General features: G+C 44.3%; 1 protein-coding gene across 1 annotated transcript in view; it reads right to left on the bottom strand.

Moving 5' to 3' along the window:
- The window catches only part of hspa12b (heat shock protein 12B), a 48204-nt gene that overhangs the window by 8926 nt on the left and 16778 nt on the right, over positions 1 to 22500 (bottom strand). The window contains exons 8-10 of the mRNA XM_071378255.1: positions 20913 to 21096; positions 9059 to 9145; positions 874 to 978 (exon numbers count right to left, since the gene is read on the bottom strand). Of these exons, the coding sequence (XP_071234356.1) occupies positions 874 to 978; positions 9059 to 9145; positions 20913 to 21096 (376 nt within the window). The remainder of the gene's footprint in view (positions 1 to 873; positions 979 to 9058; positions 9146 to 20912; positions 21097 to 22500) is intronic.

Here is a 22500-nt window from a genome sequence, read left to right as displayed (position 1 = left end):
AGGTGGTGAGGTATCTAAGGTGGTGAGGTATGTAAGGTGGTGAGGTATCTAAGGTGGTGAGGTATCTAAGGTGGTGAGGTATGTAAGGTGGTGAGGTATCTAAGGTGGTGAGGTATCTAAGGTGGTGAGGTATCTAAGGTGGTGAGGTATCTAAGGTAAGGTATCTAAGGTGGTGAGGTATCTAAGGTGGTGAGGTATCTAAGGTGAGGTATCTAAGGTGGTGAGGTATCTAAGGTGAGGTATCTAAGGTGGTGAGGTATCTAAGGTGGTGAGGTATCTAAGGTGGTGAGGTATCTAGGTGAGGTATCTAAGGTGGTGAGGTATCTAAGGTATCTAAGGTGGTGAGGTATCTAAGGTGGTGAGGTATCTAAGGTGGTGAGGTATCTAAGGTGGTGAGGTATCTAAGGTGGTGAGGTATCTAAGGTGGTGAGGTATCTAAGGTGGTGAGGTATCTAAGGTGGTGAGGCATCTAGGTGGTGAGGTATCTAAGGTGGTAAGGTATCTAGGTGGTGAGGTATCTAAGGTGGTGAGGTATCTAAGGTGGTGAGCTATCTAAGGTGAGGTATCTAAGGTGGTGAGGTATCTAAGGTGGTGAGGTATCTAAGGTGGTGAGGTATCTAAGGTGGTGAGGTATCTAAGGTGGTGAGGTATCTAAGGTGGTGAGGTGTCTAAGGTGGTGAGGTATCTAAGGTGGTGAGGTATCTAAGGTGAGGTATCTAAGGTGGTGAGGTATCTAAGGTGGTGAGGTATCTAAGGTGAGGTATCTAAGGTGGTGAGGTATCTAAGGTGGTGAGGTATCTAAGGTGAGGTATCAAAGGTGGTGAGGTATCTAAGGTGAGGTATCTAAGGTGGTGAGGTATGTAAGGTTGTTACCTGAGACCTTGTAGAGTTCTTTCAGTGTCCCCTGGGGCTGCTCTATCTGATGAACTGTCAGGTCTACTGTTCCTCCTCCACAGTCTGCCACTATGTACCGGTCACCTGGCGAGAGAACACACACGCACACGAACACACACACACACACACGAACACACACACGACACACACACACACACACACACACACACACACACACACACACACACACACACACACACACACACACACACACACACACACACACACACACACACACACACACACACACACACACACACACACACACACACACACCATGAAAGATCAGTAACTTTTGAGTGTCAATTTCAATCATTCAGCACTCAATCTTGAACGTTTTTGTGTGTGTGTGTGTGTGTGTGTGTGTGTTTTCTCTCTGATGGAGGTCTGAGTACACCATGAGAGTTTGTTATGAGTCGGTCTACCAGGCATTACAATAGCTGAGATTACGTGTGTATGTTTGTATATGTTTGTGATAGCTATAGAGATAAGGCTGGACCTCTGTGTTTCTGGCTATAGAGATAAGGCTGGACCTCTGTGTTTCTAATTATAGAGATAAGGCTGGGCCTCTGTGTTTCTAATTATAGAGATACGGCTGGGCCTCTGTGTTTCTAATTATAGAGATAAGGCTGGGCCTCTGTGTTTCTAATTATAGAGATACGGCTGGGCCTCTGTGTTTCTAATTATAGAGATAAGGCTGGGCCTCTGTGTTTCTAATATAGAGATAAGGCTGGGCCTCTGTGTTTCTAATTATAGAGATAAGGCTGGGCCTCTGTGTTTCTAATTATAGAGATACGGCTGGGCCTCTGTGTTTCTAATTATAGAGATACGGCTGGGCCTCTGTGTTTCTAATTATAGAGATAAGGCTGGGACTCTGTGTTTCTAATTATAGAGATAAGGCTGGGCCTCTGTGTTGCTAATTATAGAAATAAGGCTGGGCCTCTGTGTTTCTAATTATAGAGATAAGGCTGGGCCTCTGTGTTGCTAATTATAGAAATAAGGCTGGGCCTCTGTGTTTCTAATTATAGAGATAAGGCTGGGCCTCTGTGTTTCTAATTATAGAGATAAGGCTGGGCCTCTGTGTTTCTAATTATAGAGATACGGCTGGGCCTCTGTGTTTCTAATTATAGAGATAAGACTGGGCCTCTGTGTTTCTAATTATAGAGATAAGGCTGGGCCTCTGTGTTTCTAATTATAGAGATACGGCTGGGCCTCTGTGTTTCTAATTATAGAGATACGGCTGGGCCTCTGTGTTTCTAATTATAGAAATAAGGCTGGGCCTCTGTGTTTCTAATTATAGAAATAAGGCTGGACCTCTGTGTTTCTAATTATAGAGATAAGGCTGGGCCTCTGTGTTTCTAATTATAGAGATAAGGCTGGGCCTCTGTGTTTCTAATTATAGAGATACGGCTGGGCCTCTGTGTTTCTAATTATAGAGATAAGGCTGGGCCTCTGTGTTTCTAATTATAGAGATAAGGCTGGGCCTCTGTGTTTCTAATTATAGAGAGAAGGCTGGGCCTCTGTGTTTCTAATTATAGAGATAAGGCTGGGCCTCTGTGTTTCTAATTATAGAGATAAGGCTGGGCCTCTGTGTTTCTAATTATAGAGATACGGCTGGGCCTCTGTGTTTCTAATTATAGAGATAAGGCTGGGCCTCTGTGTTTCTAATTATAGAGATACGGCTGGGCCTCTGTGTTTCTAATTATAGAGATAAGGCTGGGCCTCTGTGTTTCTAATTATAGAGATACGGCTGGGCCTCTGTGTTTCTAATTATAGAGATAAGGCTGGGCCTCTGTGTTTCTAATTATAGAGATAAGGCTGGGCCTCTGTGTTTCTAATTATAGAGATAAGGCTGGGCCTCTGTGTTTCTAATTATAGAGATAAGGCTGGGCCTCTGTGTTTCTAATTATAGAGATAAGGCTGGGCCTCTGTGTTTCTAATTATAGAGATACGGCTGGGCCCTTGTGTTTCTAATTATAGAGATAAGGCTGGGCCTCTGTGTTTCTAATTATAGAGATAAGACTGGGCCTCTGTGTTTCTAATTATAGAGATACGGCTGGGCCTCTGTGTTTCTAATTATAGAGATACGGCTGGGCCTCTGTGTTTCTAATTATAGAGATAAGGCTGGGCCTCTGTGTTTCTAATTATAGAGATAAGGCTGGACCTCTGTGTTTCTAATTATAGAGATACGGCTGGGCCTCTGTGTTTCTAATTATAGAGATAAGGCTGGGCCTCTGTGTTTCTAATTATAGAGATAAGGCTGGGCCTCTGTGTTTCTAATTATAGAGATAAGGTTGGGCCTCTGTGTTTCTAATTATAGAGATAAGGCTGGGCCTCTGTGTTTCTAATTATAGAGATACGGCTGGGCCCTTGTGTTTCTAATTATAGAGATAAGGCTGGGCCTCTGTGTTTCTAATTATAGAGATACGGCTGGGCCTCTGTGTTTCTAATTATAGAGATAAGGCTGGACCTCTGTGTTTCTAATTATAGAGATACGGCTGGACCTCTGTGTTTCTAATTATAGAGATACGGCTGGGCCTCTGTGTTTCTAATTATAGAGATAAGACTGGGCCTCTGTGTTTCTAATTATAGAGATAAGGCTGGACCTCTGTGTTTCTAATTATATATTGCTGGACCTCTGTGTTTCTAATTATAGAGATAAGGCTGGGCCTCTGTGTTTCTAATTATAGAGATAAGGCTGGGCCTCTGTGTTTCTAATTATAGAGATAGCTGGGCCTCTGTGTTTCTAATTATAGAGATAAGGCTGGGCCTCTGTGTTTCTAATTATAGAGATAAGGCTGGGCCTCTGTGTTTCTAATTATAGAGATACGGCTGGGCCTCTGTGTTTCTAATTATAGAGATAAGGCTGGGCCTCTGTGTTTCTAATTATAGAGATAAGGCTGGGCCTCTGTGTTTCTAATTATAGAGATACGGCTGGGCCTCTGTGTTTCTAATTATAGAGATAAGGCTGGGCCTCTGTGTTTCTAATTATAGAGATAAGACTGGGCCTCTGTGTTTCTAATTATAGAGATACGGCTGGGCCTCTGTGTTTCTAATTATAGAGATACGGCTGGGCCTCTGTGTTTCTAATTATAGAGATAAGGCTGGGCCTCTGTGTTTCTAATTATAGAGATAAGGCTGGGCCTCTGTGTTTCTAATTATAGAGATACGGCTGGGCCTCTGTGTTTCTAATTATAGAGATAAGGCTGGGCCTCTGTGTTTCTAATTATAGAGATAAGGCTGGGCCTCTGTGTTTCTAATTATAGAGATAAGGCTGGGCCTCTGTGTTTCTAATTATAGAGATAAGGCTGGGCCTCTGTGTTTCTAATTATAGAGATAAGGCTGGGCCTCTGTGTTTCTAATTATAGAGATAGTGGCTCTGTTCTGTGTTTCTAATTATAGAAATAAGGCTGGGCCTCTGTGTTTCTAATTATAGAAATAAGGCTGGGCCTCTGTGTTTCTAATTATAGAGATAAGGCTGGGCCTCTGTGTTTCTAATTATAGAGATAAGGCTGGGCCTCTGTGTTTCTAATTATAGAGATAAGGCTGGGCCTCTGTGTTTCTAATTATAGAGAGAAGGCTGGGCCTCTGTGTTTCTAATTATAGAGATAAGGCTGGGCCTCTGTGTTTCTAATTATAGAGATAAGGCTGGGCCTCTGTGTTTCTAATTATAGAGATAAGGCTGGATCTCTGTGTTTCTAATTATAGAGATAAGGCTGGGCCTCTGTGTTTCTAATTATAGAGATAAGGCTGGACCTCTGTGTTTCTAATTATAGAGAGAAGGCTGGACCTCTGTGTTTCTAATTATAGAGATACGGCTGGGCCTCTGTGTTTCTAATTATAGAGATAAGGCTGGACCTCTGTGTTTCTAATTATAGAGATACGGCTGGGCCTCTGTGTTTCTAATTATAGAGATAAGGCTGGGCCTCTGTGTTTCTAATTATAGAGATAAGGCTGGACCTCTGTGTTTCTAATTATAGAGATACGGCTGGACCTCTGTGTTTCTAATTATAGAGATAAGGCTGGGCCTCTGTGTTTGTAATTATAGAGATACGGCTGGGCCTCTGTGTTTCTAATTATAGAGATACGGCTGGGCCTCTGTGTTTCTAATTATAGAGATAAGGCTGGGCCTCTGTGTTTCTAATTATAGAGATACGGCTGGGCCTCTGTGTTTCTAATTATAGAGATAAGGCTGGGCCTCTGTGTTTCTAATTATGAGATACGGCTGGGCCTCTGTGTTTCTAATTATAGAGATAACGGCTGGGCCTCTGTGTTTCTAATTATAGAGATACGGCTGGGCCTCTGTGTTTCTAATTATAAGAGATAAGGCTGGGCCTCTGTGTTTCTAATTATAGAGATAAGGCTGGGCCTCTGTGTTTCTAATTATGAGATAAGGCTGGGCCTCTGTTTTCTGATTCTAGATACGGCTGGGCCTCTGTGTTTCTAATTATAGAGATACGGCTGGGCCTCTGTGTTTCTAATTATAGAGATACGGCTGGGCCTCTGTGTTTCTAATTATAGAGATACGGCTGGGCCTCTGTGTTTCTAATTATAGAGATAAGGCTGGGACTCTGTGTTTCTAATTATAGAGATAAGGCTGGGCCTCTGTGTTGCTAATTATAGAAATAAGGCTGGGCCTCTGTGTTTCTAATTATAGAGATAAGGCTGGGCCTCTGTGTTGCTAATTATAGAAATAAGGCTGGGCCTCTGTGTTTCTAATTATAGAGATAAGGCTGGACCTCTGTGTTTCTAATTATAGAGATAAGGCTGGGCCTCTGTGTTGCTAATTATAGAAATAAGGCTGGGCCTCTGTGTTTCTAATTATAGAGATAAGGCTGGACCTCTGTGTTTCTAATTATAGAGATACGGCTGGGCCTCTGTGTTTCTAATTATAGAGATACGGCTGGGCCTCTGTGTTTCTAATTATAGAGATACGGCTGGGCCTCTGTGTTTCTAATTATAGAGATAAGGCTGGACCTCTGTGTTTCTAATTATAGAGATACGGCTGGACCTCTGTGTTTCTAATTATAGAGATAAGGCTGGGCCTCTGTGTTTCTAATTATAGAGATACGGCTGGGCCTCTGTGTTTCTAATTATAGAGATACGGCTGGGCCTCTGTGTTTCTAATTATAGAGATAAGGCTGGGCCTCTGTGTTTCTAATTATAGAGATAAGGCTGGACCTCTGTGTTTCTAATTATAGAGATACGGCTGGGCCTCTGTGTTTCTAATTATAGAGATACGGCTGGGCCTCTGTGTTTCTAATTATAGAGATAAGGCTGGGCCTCTGTGTTTCTAATTATAGAGATAGGCTGGCTCTTGTTTCTAATTATAGAGATAGGCTGGGCCTCTGTGTTTCTAATTATAGAGATACGGCTGGGCCTCTGTGTTTCTAATTATAGAGATACGGCTGGGCCTCTGTGTTTCTAATTATAGAGATAAGGCTGGGCCTCTGTGTTTCTAATTATAGAGAGAAGGCTGGGCCTCTGTGTTTCTAATTATAGAGATAAGGCTGGGCCTCTGTGTTTCTAATTATAGAGATAAGGCTGGGCCTCTGTGTTTCTAATTATAGAGATAAGGCTGGGCCTCTGTGTTTCTAATTATAGAGATAAGGCTGGATCTCTGTGTTTCTAATTATAGAGATAAGGCTGGGCCTCTGTGTTTCTAATTATAGAGATAAGGCTGGACCTCTGTGTTTCTAATTATAGAGAGAAGGCTGGACCTCTGTGTTTCTAATTATAGAGATACGGCTGGGCCTCTGTGTTTCTAATTATAGAGATAAGGCTGGGCCTCTGTGTTTCTAATTATAGAGATAAGGCTGGACCTCTGTGTTTCTAATTATAGAGATACGGCTGGACCTCTGTGTTTCTAATTATAGAGATAAGGCTGGGCCTCTGTGTTTGTAATTATAGAGATACGGCTGGGCCTCTGTGTTTCTAATTATAGAGATACGGCTGGGCCTCTGTGTTTCTAATTATAGAGATAAGGCTGGGCCTCTGTGTTGCTAATTATAGAAATAAGGCTGGGCCTCTGTGTTTCTAATTATAGAGATAAGGCTGGGCCTCTGTGTTGCTAATTATAGAAATAAGGCTGGGCCTCTGTGTTTCTAATTATAGAGATACGGCTGGACCTCTGTGTTTCTAATTATAGAGATAAGGCTGGGCCTCTGTGTTGCTAATTATAGAAATAAGGCTGGGCCTCTGTGTTTCTAATTATAGAGATAAGGCTGGACCTCTGTGTTTCTAATTATAGAGATACGGCTGGGCCTCTGTGTTTCTAATTATAGAGATACGGCTGGGCCTCTGTGTTTCTAATTATAGAGATACGGCTGGGCCTCTGTGTTTCTAATTATAGAAATAAGGCTGGGCCTCTGTGTTTCTAATTATAGAAATAAGGCTGGGCCTCTGTGTTTCTAATTATAGAGATACGGCTGGGCCTCTGTGTTTCTAATTATAGAGATAAGGCTGGGCCTCTGTGTTTCTAATTATAGAGAGAAGGCTGGGCCTCTGTGTTTCTAATTATAGAGATAAGGCTGGGCCTCTGTGTTTCTAATTATAGAGATAAGGCTGGGCCTCTGTGTTTCTAATTATAGAGATAAGGCTGGGCCTCTGTGTTTCTAATTATAGAGATAAGGCTGGATCTCTGTGTTTCTAATTATAGAGATAAGGCTGGGCCTCTGTGTTTCTAATTATAGAGATAAGGCTGGACCTCTGTGTTTCTAATTATAGAGAGAAGGCTGGACCTCTGTGTTTCTAATTATAGAGATACGGCTGGGCCTCTGTGTTTCTAATTATAGAGATAAGGCTGGGCCTCTGTGTTTCTAATTATAGAGATAAGGCTGGACCTCTGTGTTTCTAATTATAGAGATACGGCTGGACCTCTGTGTTTCTAATTATAGAGATAAGGCTGGGCCTCTGTGTTTGTAATTATAGAGATACGGCTGGGCCTCTGTGTTTCTAATTATAGAGATACGGCTGGGCCTCTGTGTTTCTAATTATAGAGATAAGGCTGGGCCTCTGTGTTTCTAATTATAGAGATAAGGCTGGGCCTCTGTGTTTCTAATTATAGAGATACGGCTGGGCCTCTGTGTTTCTAATTATAGAGATAAGGCTGGGCCTCTGTGTTTCTAATTATAGAGATAAGGCTGGGCCTCTGTGTTTCTAATTATAGAGATAAGGCTGGGCCTCTGTGTTTCTAATTATAGAGATAAGGCTGGGCCTCTGTGTTTCTAATTATAGAGATACGGCTGGGCCTCTGTGTTTCTAATTATAGAGATACGGCTGGGCCTCTGTGTTTCTAATTATAGAGATAAGGCTGGGCCTCTGTGTTTCTAATTATAGAGATAAGGCTGGACCTCTGTGTTTCTAATTATAGAGATACGGCTGGGCCTCTGTGTTTCTAATTATAGAGATACGGCTGGGCCTCTGTGTTTCTGGCTATAGAGTGAGGGAGAAAGGGAGGAAAGAGAGGAGGGACAGAGAGGGAGGAAAGAGAGGAGGGACAGAGAGGGAGGAAAGAGAGGGAGGAAAGAGAGGAGGGGCAGAGAGGGAGGAAAGAGAGGGAAGGAAAGAGAGGAGGGAAAGAGAGGGAGGAAAGAGAGGGAAGAAAGAGAGGAGGAAAGAGGGAAGAAAGAGAGGGAGGAAAGAGAGGGAGGAAAGAGAGGGAAGAAAGAGGGAGGAAAGAGGGAAGAAAGAGAGGGAGGAAAGAGAGGGGAGGAAAGAGAAGATTTGGTGAAAAGAGTGAGTAATTGAGTAGGAATTGGGAGGAGAGGAGAGAAAGGAAGAGGGGGGGAGAGAGAGAGAGAGAGAGAGTTTATTTACAGTAGAGTTGTAGAGGAGAGTCTCAGGGGCCAAACCCTTCCTGGTCATGGTGTGTGTGTCATGGTGTGTGCCTGTGCCTGTGCCTGCAGGCGTGTGTGTGTCAGGAAGGGAGGGAGGGTAGTAGGGGTCAGAGAGGGCGCGTGGCTCTCCAGACTCCTGTCATGGCTCAGTGAGAAGAGAGATGGGGTGAGGGACCGGCTTAGGGAATTTTCTTTGGCGCATTGGGGGGTTGAAGAGTTGATTATTTTGACCCTGGACCTCAAAGCCTTTCTCACCGTCTACCCCCTTATATCCGTCTGCGTTCTGTCTATCTGACTGTGTGCACGCTAGTATGTGTGTGACTAACCAGTCTGCATCTCTGACCAGAGTTCTCCAGTCCCTCTCTCTACCAGGAAAGTTCTGCTGTGTCTCGCTTTCCTCAGCTGCTCACGCGCTGCAACACACACACACACACAAGATACAGACAACATTTTAACAACCATACAATAACATTCAAACAAACAACCTACAACATACAAAAAAAACAAGACAACATAAAAATATAAAAAACTCTCAACCCACAGTTAGAACAGACACAAATACATGTTACTGTAACGCAACCAACCCACAACATTAAACCATGGTAGATACTTGAACACATTTATGCCATTTAGCAGACACTCTTATCCAGAGCAACTAGAAGCACAAGCATTTCGCTACACTCGCATTAACATCTGCTAACCATGACAAATAAAATTTGATTTGATTTGACTTACAGGAGCAATGTGCCTTGCTCAAGGGCACATCAACATATTTTTTTTTACCTAGTTAGCTCGGTGATTCAAACCAGTGACCTTTCGGTTACTGGCCCAATGCTCTTAAACTAGGCTACACCCCCAAGCCAATACATTCAAACGTTAGTGAGGGGGCCCTGGAAGCGACCCAATACATTCAAACTTTAGTGAGCGGGGCCCTGGAAGCGACCCAATACATTCAAACTTTAGTGAGGGGGCCCTGGAAGCGACCCAATACATTCAAACTTTAGTGAGGGGGGCCCTGGAAGCGACCCAATACATTCAAACTTTAGTGAGGGGGGCCCTGGAACCAACCCAATACATTCAAACTTTAGTGAGGGGGGCCCTGGAACCAACCCAATACATTCAAACTTTAGTGAGGGGGGCCCTGGAACCAACCCAATACATTCAAACTTTAGTGAGGGGGCCCTGGAACCAACCCAATACATTCAAACTTTAGTGAGGGGGCCCTGGAATCAACCCAATACATTCAAACTTTAGTGAGGGGGGCCCTGGAACTGACCCAATACATTCAAACTTTAGTGAGGGGGGCCCTGGAACTGGCCCAATACATTCAAACTTTAGTGAGGGGGCCCTGGAACCAACCCAATACATTCAAACTTTAGTGAGGGGACCCTGGAACCGACCCAATACATTCAAACTTTAGTGAGGGGGCCCTGGAACTGGCCCAATACATTCAAACTTTAGTGAGGGGGCCCTGGAATCAACCCAATACATTCAAACTTTAGTGAGGGGGCCCTGGAACCGGCCCAATACATTCAAACTTTAGTGAGGGGGCCCTGGAACCGACCCAATACATTCAAACTTTAGTGAGGGGGGCCCTGGAACTGGCCCAATACATTCAAACTTTAGTGAGGGGGCCCTGGAACCGACCCAATACATTCAAACTTTAGTGAGGGGGCCCTGGAACCGACCCAATACATTCAAACTTTAGTGAGGGGGGCCCTGGAACTGGCCCAATACATTCAAACTTTAGTGAGGGGGCCCTGGAACCGACCCAATACATTCAAACTTTAGTGAGGGGGGCCCTGGAACTGACCCAATGCATTCAAACTTTAGTGAGGGGGCCCTGGAACTGACCCAATACATTCAAACTTTAGTGAGGGGGCCCTGGAACTGACCCAATACATTCAAACTTTAGTGAGGGGGCCCTGGAACCAACCCAATACATTCAAACTTTAGTGAGGGGGCCCTGGAACCGACCCAATACATTCAAACTTTAGTGAGGGGGCACTGGAACCGGCCCACTACATTCAAACTTTAGTGAGGGGGGCCCTGGAACTGACCCAATACATTCAAACTTTAGTGAGGGGGGCCCTGGAACTGACCCAATGCATTCAAACTTTAGTGAGGGGGGCCTGGAAGCGACCCAATACATTCAAACTTTAGTGAGGGGGGCCCTGGAAGCGACCCAATACATTCAAACTTTAGTGAGGGGGGCCCTGGAAGCGACCCAATGCATTCAAACTTTAGTGAGGGGGCCCTGGAACTGACCCAATGCATTCAAACTTTAGTGAGGGGGGCCCTGGAAGCGACCCAATGCATTCAAACTTTAGTGAGGGGGGCCCTGGAAGCGACCCAATACATTCAAACTTTAGTGAGGGGGGCCCTGGAAGCGACCCAATACATTCAAACTTTAGTGAGGGGGGCCCTGGAAGCGACCCAATACATTCAAACTTTAGTGAGGGGGCCCTGGAACTGACCCAATACATTCAAACTTTAGTGAGGGGGCCCTGGAACTGACCCAATACATTCAAACTTTAGTGAGGGGGGCCCTGGAACTGACCCAATACATTCAAACTTTAGTGAGGGGGCCCTGGAACCGACCCAATACATTCAAACTTTAGTGAGGGGGCCCTGGAACTGACCCAATACATTCAAACTTTAGTAAGGGGGCCCTGGAACTGACCCAATACATTCAAACTTTAGTGAGGGGGGCCCTGGAACTGGCCCACTACATTCAAACTTTAGGCCCACTACATTCAAACTTTAGTGAGGGGGCCCTGGAACCGGCCCACTACATTCAAACTTTAGTGAGGGGGCCCTTGAACTGGCCCACTACATTCAAACCGACATAACTGTCAGAATTTTAACTAACTGTCAAGAGTAAATGGCTTCAACCACTGAAAACAACAGAGTAAAGACTTGCACTGCAGCCAAGAAAGAATGGAGAGAGATAGTAGAGAGATAGTAGAGAGAGAGAGTTAAAATAGCAGAGATTTGCTCTTAAAATCGGCTTTAACCTCTAAGCATCTTGGGTTTTTATAACGTACCCGAATGTGGTTAGTGTTAGGTCATGTGTTGATATTAGCTGAGGTTCTAGGACATTGTGCTTTAACCCTGGTCAACCCTGGTCTAAACAACAATCATAGGACCCTTGTTGTAGGTACAGTCTCTGTTGTAGATACAGTCTTTTGTAGATATAGTCTCTGTTGTAGATATAGTCTCTGTTGTAGATACAGTCTTTTGTAGATATAGTCTCTGTTGTAGATATAGTCTCTGTTGTAGATACAGTCTTTTGTAGATATAGTCTCTGTTGTAGATACAGTCTCTGTTGTAGATACAGTCTCTGTTGTAGATATAGTCTCTGTTGTAGATACAGTCTCTGTTGTAGATACAGTCTATGTTGTAGAGATAGTCTCTGTTGTAGATACAGTCTTTTGTAGATATAGTCTCTGTTGTAGATACAGTCTCTGTTGTAGATACAGTCTCTGTTGTAGATACAGTCTTTTGTAGATATAGTCTCTGTTGTAGATACAGTCTCTGTTGTAGATACAGTCTCTGTTGTAGATATAGTCTCTGTTGTAGATATAGTCTCTGTTGTAGATACAGTCTCTGTTGTAGATACAGTCTATGTTGTAGAGATAGTCTCTGTTGTAGATACAGTCTCTGTTGTAGATATAGTCTCTGTTGTAGATATAGTCTTTTGTAGATATAGTCTCTGTTGTAGATACAGTCTCTGTTGTAGATATAGTCTCTGTTGTAGATACAGTCTTTTGTAGATATAGTCTCTGTTGTAGAGATAGTCTATGTTGTAGATACAGTCTATGTTGTAGATACAGTCTCTGTTGTAGATACAGTCTCTGTTGTAGATATAGTCTCTGTTGTAGAGATAGTCTATGTTGTAGATACAGTCTATGTTGTAGATACAGTCTCTGTTGTAGATACAGTCTATGTTGTAGATACAGTCTCTGTTGTAGATATAGTCTCTGTTGTAGATACAGTCTATGTTGTAGATACAGTCTATGTTGTAGATACAGTCTCTGTTGTAGATACAGTCTCTGTTGTAGATACAGTCTCTGTTGTAGATACAGTCTATGTTGTAGATACAGTCTATGTTGTAGATACAGTCTCTGTTGTAGATACAGTCTCTGTTGTAGATATAGTCTCTGTTGTCTATTTTGGGACAATGACAAGGCCCTGTATTGTATCTTTGACATCTGGGATTTTGAAATGAGACACACATTGGGGATATGGAGAGTTTGTGTGTGTGTGTGTGTGTGTGTGTGTGTGTGTGTGTGTGTGTGTGTGTGTGTGTGTGTGTGTGTGTGTGTGTGTGTGTGTGTGCGTGTGCGTGCGTGCGTGCGTGCGTGTGTGCGTGCGTGCGTGCGTGCGTGTGTGGAGGGGGGGGGGGGGGTGGGCGTGCAATTTGAACCCTGGCCCATACGTTCTCATATGGTAATGACTCTGAACAGAATAACATAACCAGGAACCACTGAAAAAAACACTGTGTGTGTTCATGCGTGCATGTGTGTTTTTATAAGGGGTCTGGAAGTCATTTTACAGCAAAGAAATACAAAGAAGAGAGAGAGAGAGAGAGAGAGAGAGAGAGAGAGAGAGAGAGAGAGAGAGAGAGAGAGAGAGAGAGAGAGAGAGAGAGAGAGAGAGAGAGAGAGAGAGAGAGAGAGAGAGAGAGAGAGAGAGAGAGAGAGAGAGAGAGAGAGAGAGAGAGAGAGAGAGAGAGAGGTAGTGAGCTCATGGCCTCCTGAGTTCTTCTGCAAAAATATATAATTTCAGTTGGATAAATGTAGATAAACGTATTTTTTTCGCAAGGACTTCTACATGATACTAACCTCAACATCAAAACCTTTAATCCAAATCAAAATACCGTACCTAAAACTTCTAACGAATCCAAACCTGTGGAATAAACAGAGTGGAACCTGGAAATACCTTCCAACACAAGACAGAGTAATGTTCAGTCTGAACCTACTAAAAGACAACCTCGAGGTAGTTTTATTATATAAAGCTTAATAAATAAGGCTACTAAGCTTACCAAGCTGCTAGGACAGAAATGACCTGGCTTTAACTTGTGTGAAGTGAGAGGTGTGAAAATTCTTGGGCCTAACAATGGCAGGAGAGTTTCACAGCCCCCCCACCCAAATGCAGAGGCCTTTGAAGCCCTCATGGCTTATCCCTGTGGAGAGGTCATTACAATACAGTACCCCATGGATATTAAAAACAACACTGCACGGAATAAGTACAAAAAAAGCTCCTCGAGGACAATCCAGAGACACTATTTGCTGACTGCTACAAAGATGGGAATGTAAGTAACTTCATTTTCCACACAGACCATCCCCTGGCATGACACAGTGCTATAAGAGCACACTACTGTCAAGAGAGAGGGTATTGGCCCAAGGTGGAAACTAGACATTGAGGATATTGAAACAACCTCTGTCAACATGTACAAGTCTGGGACAGTAATGGTGCAGGGCTTCCTCATGCAGTTCCAGCAGGAAAAGCTCTCTCTCTCTGTGACGACTCCCCCATCCTGAGTGAGTCTGATCACACCTCTTCAAACTGTCCTGCAGACGAGCATCCCCGAGAGGAGCTCCCCCATCCTGAGTGAGTCTGATCACGCCTCTTCAAACTGTCCTGCAGACGAGCAGCCCCGAGAGGAGCTCCCCCATCCTGAGTGAGTCTGATCACACCTCTTCAAACTGTCCTGCAGACGAGCAGCCCCGAGAGGAGCTCCTCCATCCTGAGTGAGTCTGATCACACCTCATCCTCAAACTGCCTTGCAGACGAGCAGCCCCGAGAGGAGCTCCTCCATCCTGAGTGAGTCTGATCACACCTCTTCAAACTGCCCTGCAGACGAGGATAGTCACCCACCCCCCCCAGCACTGAACAGACCCAGGTCCCACAACTGCACCGCTCCTCCATCATTGAGAGGGATAAATTCACAGTGCTGAGGGGAAACACGGTGGAGCTCAGAGAGCTGGTCCACACAATCCAGACAGAACAAACCCACAGAGCAGACCAGCACAAGGGCCCAGCAGGAAAGGGTGGTCACAGCACTCAAGGGTGTGATTGAAAAAGTTTCTTCCACTTTCCCCAACGCACAAGTGGTTATCTCCACCCTGCTACCAGGAAAATACTTCCACCCTGCCACCATACAGCGGGTGAATGCACAAATGTCCCAGGACTGTGACTCAAAACCTAATGTCTACCTGGCCCACCACTCCACCCTGGACTTGAACAGCCTTTACGACCAGGCCCACCTATACAATACAGCAATCCCCACTTTTGCCAGGACCCTGAAGGACGTCACCCTGAAACGTAGCCCCAGCACCTCACACAGGAGCAACGGACACCCGGCCCAGACCAGAGAGACACCCTCCCAGACCAGAGAGACCCCCAAGACCTGGCAGTGCAGAGCAACAGGCCCAACCCCCACTATTACACCCGCCCAAGCCCCATCCTGCGACCTAAGAGGTATGTATCAGATGCTCAACATGCTCTGCTCACATCTACTGTGATGGTCCAGGCCTAAACCACACAAAAACAACACTAGACACTATGGAACACAAAGCTATTACTATCTCAACCTGGAATATACAAGGTCTGAGGTCATCTGCCTTTGGCCTAAAGAGCAGGAACCCAGACTTCATCAAAGAAATTGGAAATACAGACATTGTCATCCTACAAGAAACATGGTATGAAGGAGACGGACCCACTGGTTGCCCTCTAGGTTACAGAGAGCTGGTAGTCCCATCCACCAAACTACCAGGCGTGAAACAGGGAAGGGACTCTGGGGGTATGCTAATTTGGTATAGAGCAGACCTAACCCACTCTGTTAAATTAATCAAAACAGGAACATTTTACATTTGGCTAGAAATTAATAAGGAAATGATCTCAACAGAGATAAATGTCCTCCTGTGTGCTACATATATCCCCCCACTAAAATCCCCATACTTTAATGATGACAGCTTCTCCATCCTGGAGGGGGAAATCGATAATGTCCTTGCCCAGGGACATGTACTAGTCTGTGGCGACCTAAATGTCAGAACTGGACAAGAACCTGACACTCTCAGCACACAGGGGGACAAACACCTACCTGGAGGTGACAGCATTCTCTCCCCCCATTTGCTCCCCTAGACACAACTACGACAACATAACCAACAAAAACGTGTCACAACTCCTGCAACATAGTCAATGGTAGGCTTCGAGGGGACTCCTATGGTAGGTACACCTATAGCTCATTTCTTGGCAGTAGTACTGTAGACTACTTTATCACTGACCTCAACCCAGAGTCTCTCAGAGCGTTCACAGTCAGCCCACTGACACCCCTATCAGATCACAACAAAATCACAGTCTACCAGGACAGAGCAATACTCAATCATGAGGCATCAAAGCCAAAGGAGCTGAATAATATTAAGAAATGCTATAGATGGAAGGAAAGTAGTGTGGAAATCTACCAAAAACAATTAGGCAACAACAAATTCAAACCCTTCTAGACAACTTCCTGGACAAAATGTTTCACTGTAATAGTGAAGGTGTAAACTTAGCAGTAGAAAATCTTAACAGTATATTTGACCTCTCAGCTTCCCTATCAAATCTAAAAATGTCATGCAGACTACGGAAGAAAATTAACAACAATGACCAATGGATTGATGAAGAATGCAAAAACCTAAGAACGAAATTGAGAAATCTGTATAACCAAAAACATAGAGACCCGGAAAACCTGAGTCTACGCCATCACTATGGCGAATCACTAAACCAATACAGAAATACACTACGGAAAAAGAAGGAACAGCACGTCAGAAATCAGCTCAATGTAATTGAAGAATCCATAGGCTCTAACCACTTCTGGGAAAATTGAAAAACAAAATTGGGAAAAAACACAAAGAATAATCTATCCAAAACGGAGATGTATGGATAAACCACTTCTCTAATCTTTTTGGCTCTATAACAAAGAACAAACAGCAAAAACATAAACATGATCAATTACGAATCTTGGTATCAGCTATTAAAGACTACCAGAAACCACTGGATTCTCCAACTACATTGAATAAACTACAGGACAAAATACAAACCCTCAAACCCCAAAAGGCCTGTGGGGTTCATGGTATCCTAAATGAAATGATAAAATATACAGACCACAAATTCCAATTGGCTATACTCCTTGGTTTCCAATTTTCCCAGAAGTGGTTAGATTCTATGGATTCTTCAATTACATTGAGCTGATTTCTGACATGCTGTTCCTTCTTTTTCCGTAGTGTATTTCTGTATTGTTTCCCTTTGGCTTTGATGATGTTACATCTGGCAACTTCCCCAATATTTGGAACCAAGGACTGATCACCCCAATCCACAAACGTGGAGACAAATTTGACCCCAATAACTATCAAAAAGAGTTTTTTAAAAAGCCCCTTGAATTGAGAGTGAATAACTACCGTGGGATATGCGTCAACAGTAACCTTTGGAAAATGCTCTGCATTATCATTAACAGCACACTCGTACATTTCCTCAGTGAAAACAATGTACTGAGCAAATGTCAAATTGGCTTTTTACCAAATTACTGTACGACCGACCACGTATTCACCCTGCACACCCTATTGACAAACAAACAAACCAAAACAAAGGCAAAGTCTTTTCATGCTTTTGTTGATTTCAAAAAAGCTTTTGACTCAATTTGGCTTTAAGGGGTCTGCTATACAAGTTGATGGAAAGTGGTGTTTGGGGAAAAACATACTACATTATAAAATCCATTTACACAAACAACAAGTGTGCTTTTAAAATGGACAAATAACACACACCTTTCTTTATACAGGGCCGGGGGGTGAGACAGCGATTCAGCTTAAGCCCCACCCTCTTCAACATATATCAAAGAATTGGTGAGGGCACTAGAACAGTCTGCAGCACCCGGCCTCACCCTACTAGAATCTGAAGTTAAATGTCTGTTTGCTGATGGTCTGGTGCTTCTGTCCCCAACCAAGGAGGGCCTACAGCAGCACCTAGATCTTCTACACAGATTCTGTCAGAACTGGGCCCTGACAGTAAATCTCAGTAAGACAAAAAATAATGGTGTTCCAAAAAAGGTCCAGTTGCCAGGACCACAAATACAAATTCCATCTAGACACCGTTGCCCTAGAGCACACAAAAAACAATACATACCTCAGGCTAAACATCAGCGCCACAGGTAACTTCCACAAAGCTGTGAACGATCTGAGAGACAAGGCAAGAAGGGCCTTCTATGCCATCAGAAGGAACATAAAAATCAACATACCAATTAGGATCTGGCTAAAAATACTTGAATCAGTTATAGAACCCATTGCCCTTTATGGTTGTGAGGTCTGGGGTCCGCTCACCAACCAAGATTTCACAAAATGGGACAAACACCAAATTGAGACTCTGCATGCAGAATTCTGCAAAAATATCCCCTGTGTACAACGTACAACACCAAATAATGCATGCAGAGCAGAACTAGGCCGACACCCGCTTACGATCAAATCCAGAAAAAAGCAGTTAAATTCTAAAAGGAAGCGATTCCCAAACCGTACATAACAAAGCCATTATCAACAGAGAGATGAACCTGGAGAAGAGTCCCCTAAGCAAGCACAATTAGACCCAACCAAATCATGAGAAAACAAGAAGATAATTACTTGACACGTTGGAAGGAATTCACAAAAAACAGAGCAAACTAGAATTCTATTTGGCCCTAAACAGAGAGTACACAGTGGCAGAATACCTGACCACTGTGACTGACACAAATTAAGGAAATCTTTGACTATGTACAGACTCAGTGAGCATAGCCTTGCTATTGAGAGAGGCCGCCGTAGGCAGACCTGGCTCTCAATAGAAGACCGGCTATGTGCACACTGCCCACAAAATGAGGTGGAAACTGAGCTGCACTTCCTGACCTCCTGCCAAATGTATGACCATATTAGAGACACATATTTTCCTCAGATTACACAGACCCACAAAGAACTCCAAAACAAATCCAAAAGAGAGGGAGGAGGAAAGAGAGGAGGGAACGGGAGCAAACAGAGGAGGAAACGGGAGCAAACAGAGGAGGAAACGGGAGCAAACAGAGGAGGAAACGGGAGGAAACAGAGGAGGAAACGGGAGGAAAGAGAGGAGGAAACGGGAGGAAAGAGAGGAGAAAACGGGAGGAAAGAGAGGAGGAAACGGGAGCAAACAGAGGAGGAAACGGGAGCAAACAGAGGAGGGAGCGGGATGAAAGAGAGGAGGAAACGGGAGGAAAGAGAAGAGGAAATGGGAGGAAAGAGAGGAGGAAATGGGAGGAAACAGAGGAGGAAACGGGAGGAAAGAGAGGAGGAAATGGGAGCAAACAGAGGAGGAAACGGGAGGAAAGAAACATACAAATGATGACGTTTAAAAGGGCAATCTGTAGTTCAAACAACAACAAAGAGGAGTCCCTGCCAATGTATTGGTAAACAGCTGAGGGATCGGGCTAGAGAAATGTAACCACTCTCAAATTCATAGACAGAGCTAGGAACGCAAGGACCGACCATTCATGACATCAACGTGATAGTTTAACCATGTTTTGAGGCCGTTACAGTGTTTGAGAAAGAAAGAGATGAGAGAAAGCTAACGGGGAAGAGTGTGGGTGAGATCATGGGCTCACAGCATCTTGTTCCAATTACAATATCCTGTGTGTGTGGGTGAGTGTATGTCCATTCACACAAAATACACACACATACTTCTGCACTGCTGTAACAGCACACACACAGGCAAACAGTCATTCAAGGCAAAGCCAGATAGATTACATTACCTCTCTCTCTCTCTCTCTCTCTCTCTCTCTCTCTCTCTCTCTCTCTCTCTCTCTCTCTCAATTCAATTCAATTCAATTCAAGGGGCTTTATTGGCATGGGAAACATGTGTTAACATTGCCAAAGCAAGTGAGGTAGGTAATATACAAAAGTCAAATAAACAATAAAAATGAACAGTAAACATTACACATACAGAAGTTTCAAAACAATAAAGACATTACAAATGTCATATTATATATATGCAGTGTTGTAACAATGTACAAATGGTTAAAGCACACAAGTTAAAATAAATAAACATAAATATGGGTTGTATTTACAGTGGTGTTTGTTCTTCACTGGTTGCCCTTTTCTTGTGGCAACAGGTCACAAATCTTGCTGCTGTGATGGCACACTGTGGAATTTCACCCAGTAGATATGGGAGTTTATCAAAATTGGATTTGTTTTCAAATTCCTTGTGGATCTGTGTAATCTGAGGGAAATATGTCTCTCTAATATGGTCATACATTGGGCAGGAGGTTAGGAAGTGCAGCTCAGTTTCCACCTCATTTTGTGGGCAGTGTGCACATAGCCTGTCTTCTCTTGAGAGCCATGTCTGCCTACGGCGGCCTTTCTCAATAGCAAGGCTATGCTCACTGAGTCTGTACATAGTCAAAGCTTTCCTTAAGTTTGGGTCAGTCACAGTGGTCAGGTATTCTGCCACTGTGTACTCTCTGTTTAGGGCCAAATAGCATTCTAGTTTGCTCTGTTTTTTTGTTAATTCTTTCCAATGTGTCAAGTAATTATCTTTTTGTTTTCTCATGATTTGGTTGGGTCTAATTGTGCTGTTGTCCTGGGGCTCTGTGGGGTGTGTTTGTGTTTGTGAACAGAGCCCTAGGACCAGCTTGCTTAGGGGACTCTTCTCCAGGTTCATCTCTCTGTAGGTGATGGCTTTGTTATGGAAGGTTTGGGAATCGCTTCCTTTTAGGTGGTTGTAGAATTTAACGGCTCTTTTCTGGATTTTGATAATTAGTGGGTATCGGCCTAATTCTGCTCTGCATGCATTATTTGGTGTTCTACGTTGTACACGGAGGATATTTTTGCAGAATTCTGCATGCAGAGTCTCAATTTGGTGTTTGTCCCATTTTGTGAAATCTTGGTTGGTGAGCGGACCCCAGACCTCACAACCATAAAGGGCAATGGGCTCTATGACTGATTCAAGTATTTTTAGCCAGATCCTAATTGGTATGTTGAAATTTATGTTCCTTTTGATGGCATAGAAGGCCCTTCTTGCCTTGTCTCTCAGATCGTTCACAGCTTTGTGGAAGTTACCTGTGGTGCTGATGTTTAGGCCGAGGTATGTATATCTCTCTCTCTCTCTCTCTCTCTCTCTCTCTCTCTCTCTCTCTCTCTCTCTCACCTTGTCTGAAGCTGGAGTCAAAAGGGCGGGACCCGTCGCTCTCCAAGCTGAGGCCGTTGGTCATTGGCCGGAGGCTCAGGTCAATCACCTGGTGTAGGCGGAGCTTGCGACAGTAGATGGAAGCTGCTTCAGGTTCTAGAGCTATCAGGAGCTGTTCTGGAGTGTCAGGAGATACCAGACCAGCCTAGAGAGACAGAGGAAGGATTAATGCTGCTAAATATAAGGTTCTAGAGGTTCTATAAGGTTCTAAGCCTCAGACAAGATCAGCCTGAATAGTGGGGGTTAAAGGGGGTATGCACAGTGGGGGTTAGAGGGGCTATGTATAGTGGGGGTTAGGGAAGGTATGTATAGTGGGGGTTAGAGTATGCACAGTGGGCGTTAGAGGGGGTATGCATAGTGGGGGTTGGAGAGGGTATGGTTAGAGGGGGTATGCATAGTGGGGGTTGGAGAGGGTATGGTTAGAGGGGGTATGCATAGCGGAGGTTAGAGGGAGTATGCACAGTGGGGGTTAGAGGGGGTATGCACAGTGGGGGTTAGAGGGGGTATGCATAGTGGGGGTTGGAGAGGTTAAGTACAGTGGGGGTTAGAGGGGGTATGAATAGTGGGGGTCAGAGAGGGGTATGCGCAGTGGGGGTTAGAAGGGGTATGCACAGTGGGGGTTAGAGGGGGTATGCACAGTGGGGGTTAGAGGGGGTATGCACAGTGGGGGTTAGGGAGGGTATGTACAGTGGGGGTTAGAAGGGGTATGCATAGTGGGGGTTGGAGAGGTTATGTACAGTGGGGGTTAGGGAGGTTATGCATAGTGGGGGATAGAGAGGTTATGTACAGTAGGGGTTAGAGGGGGTATGCACAGTGTGGGTTAGAGAGGGTATGTATAGTGGGGGTTAGAGGGGGTATGTATAGTGGGGGTTAGAGCGGGTATGTATAGTGGCGGTTAGAGGGGGTATGTATAGTAGGGGTTAGTGGGGGTTAGAGTGGGTATGCATAGTGGGGGTTAGAGGGGGTATGTATAGTAGGGGTTAGTGGGGGTTAGAGTGGGTATGCATAGTGGGGGTTAGAGGGGGTATGTATAGTAGGGGTTAGTGGGGGTTAGAGTGGGTATGCATAGTGGGGGTTAGAGGGAGTATGTATAGTAGGGGTTAGTGGGGGTTAGAGTGGGTATGCATAGTGGGGGTTAGAGGGGGTATGTATAGTGGGGGTTAGAGGGGGTATGCATAGTGGGGGTTAGAGGGGATATGTATAGTTAGAGGGGTGATAGAGTAAGACAACTGCTGAACCTAAATATTTTAGGATTAGATAAACAGAGATAAACAGAGATAAACAGAGATCAACAGAGATAAACAGTGTGTGATTACAGTGTGATTTATGGGTTCAAATAAAGTTGTTGCAATATAAATAATTGTTGTTTTTTTTGTGGCAAAAGTGACTGAGGTAAAGTGAGGGTTTGGTAAATGGAGCAGGAGTCAAATTGTAGTGGGAGTTGAGTAAGAGATTAGAGAGGGGTTGTCCTGACAGAGCTGGATGGGGGTTGGAGAGGAGAGGAGAGGGGTTGTCCTGACAGAGCTGGACTGAGAGGAGAGGGGTTGTC

The sequence above is a fragment of the Salvelinus alpinus genome, chromosome 31 (assembly GCF_045679555.1).
Source record: "Salvelinus alpinus chromosome 31, SLU_Salpinus.1, whole genome shotgun sequence".
NCBI classification, from domain to species: domain Eukaryota; kingdom Metazoa; phylum Chordata; class Actinopteri; order Salmoniformes; family Salmonidae; genus Salvelinus; species Salvelinus alpinus.
Note: the sequence above shows the minus strand (reverse complement) of the source record. Positions and strands in the feature narration are given on the sequence as shown.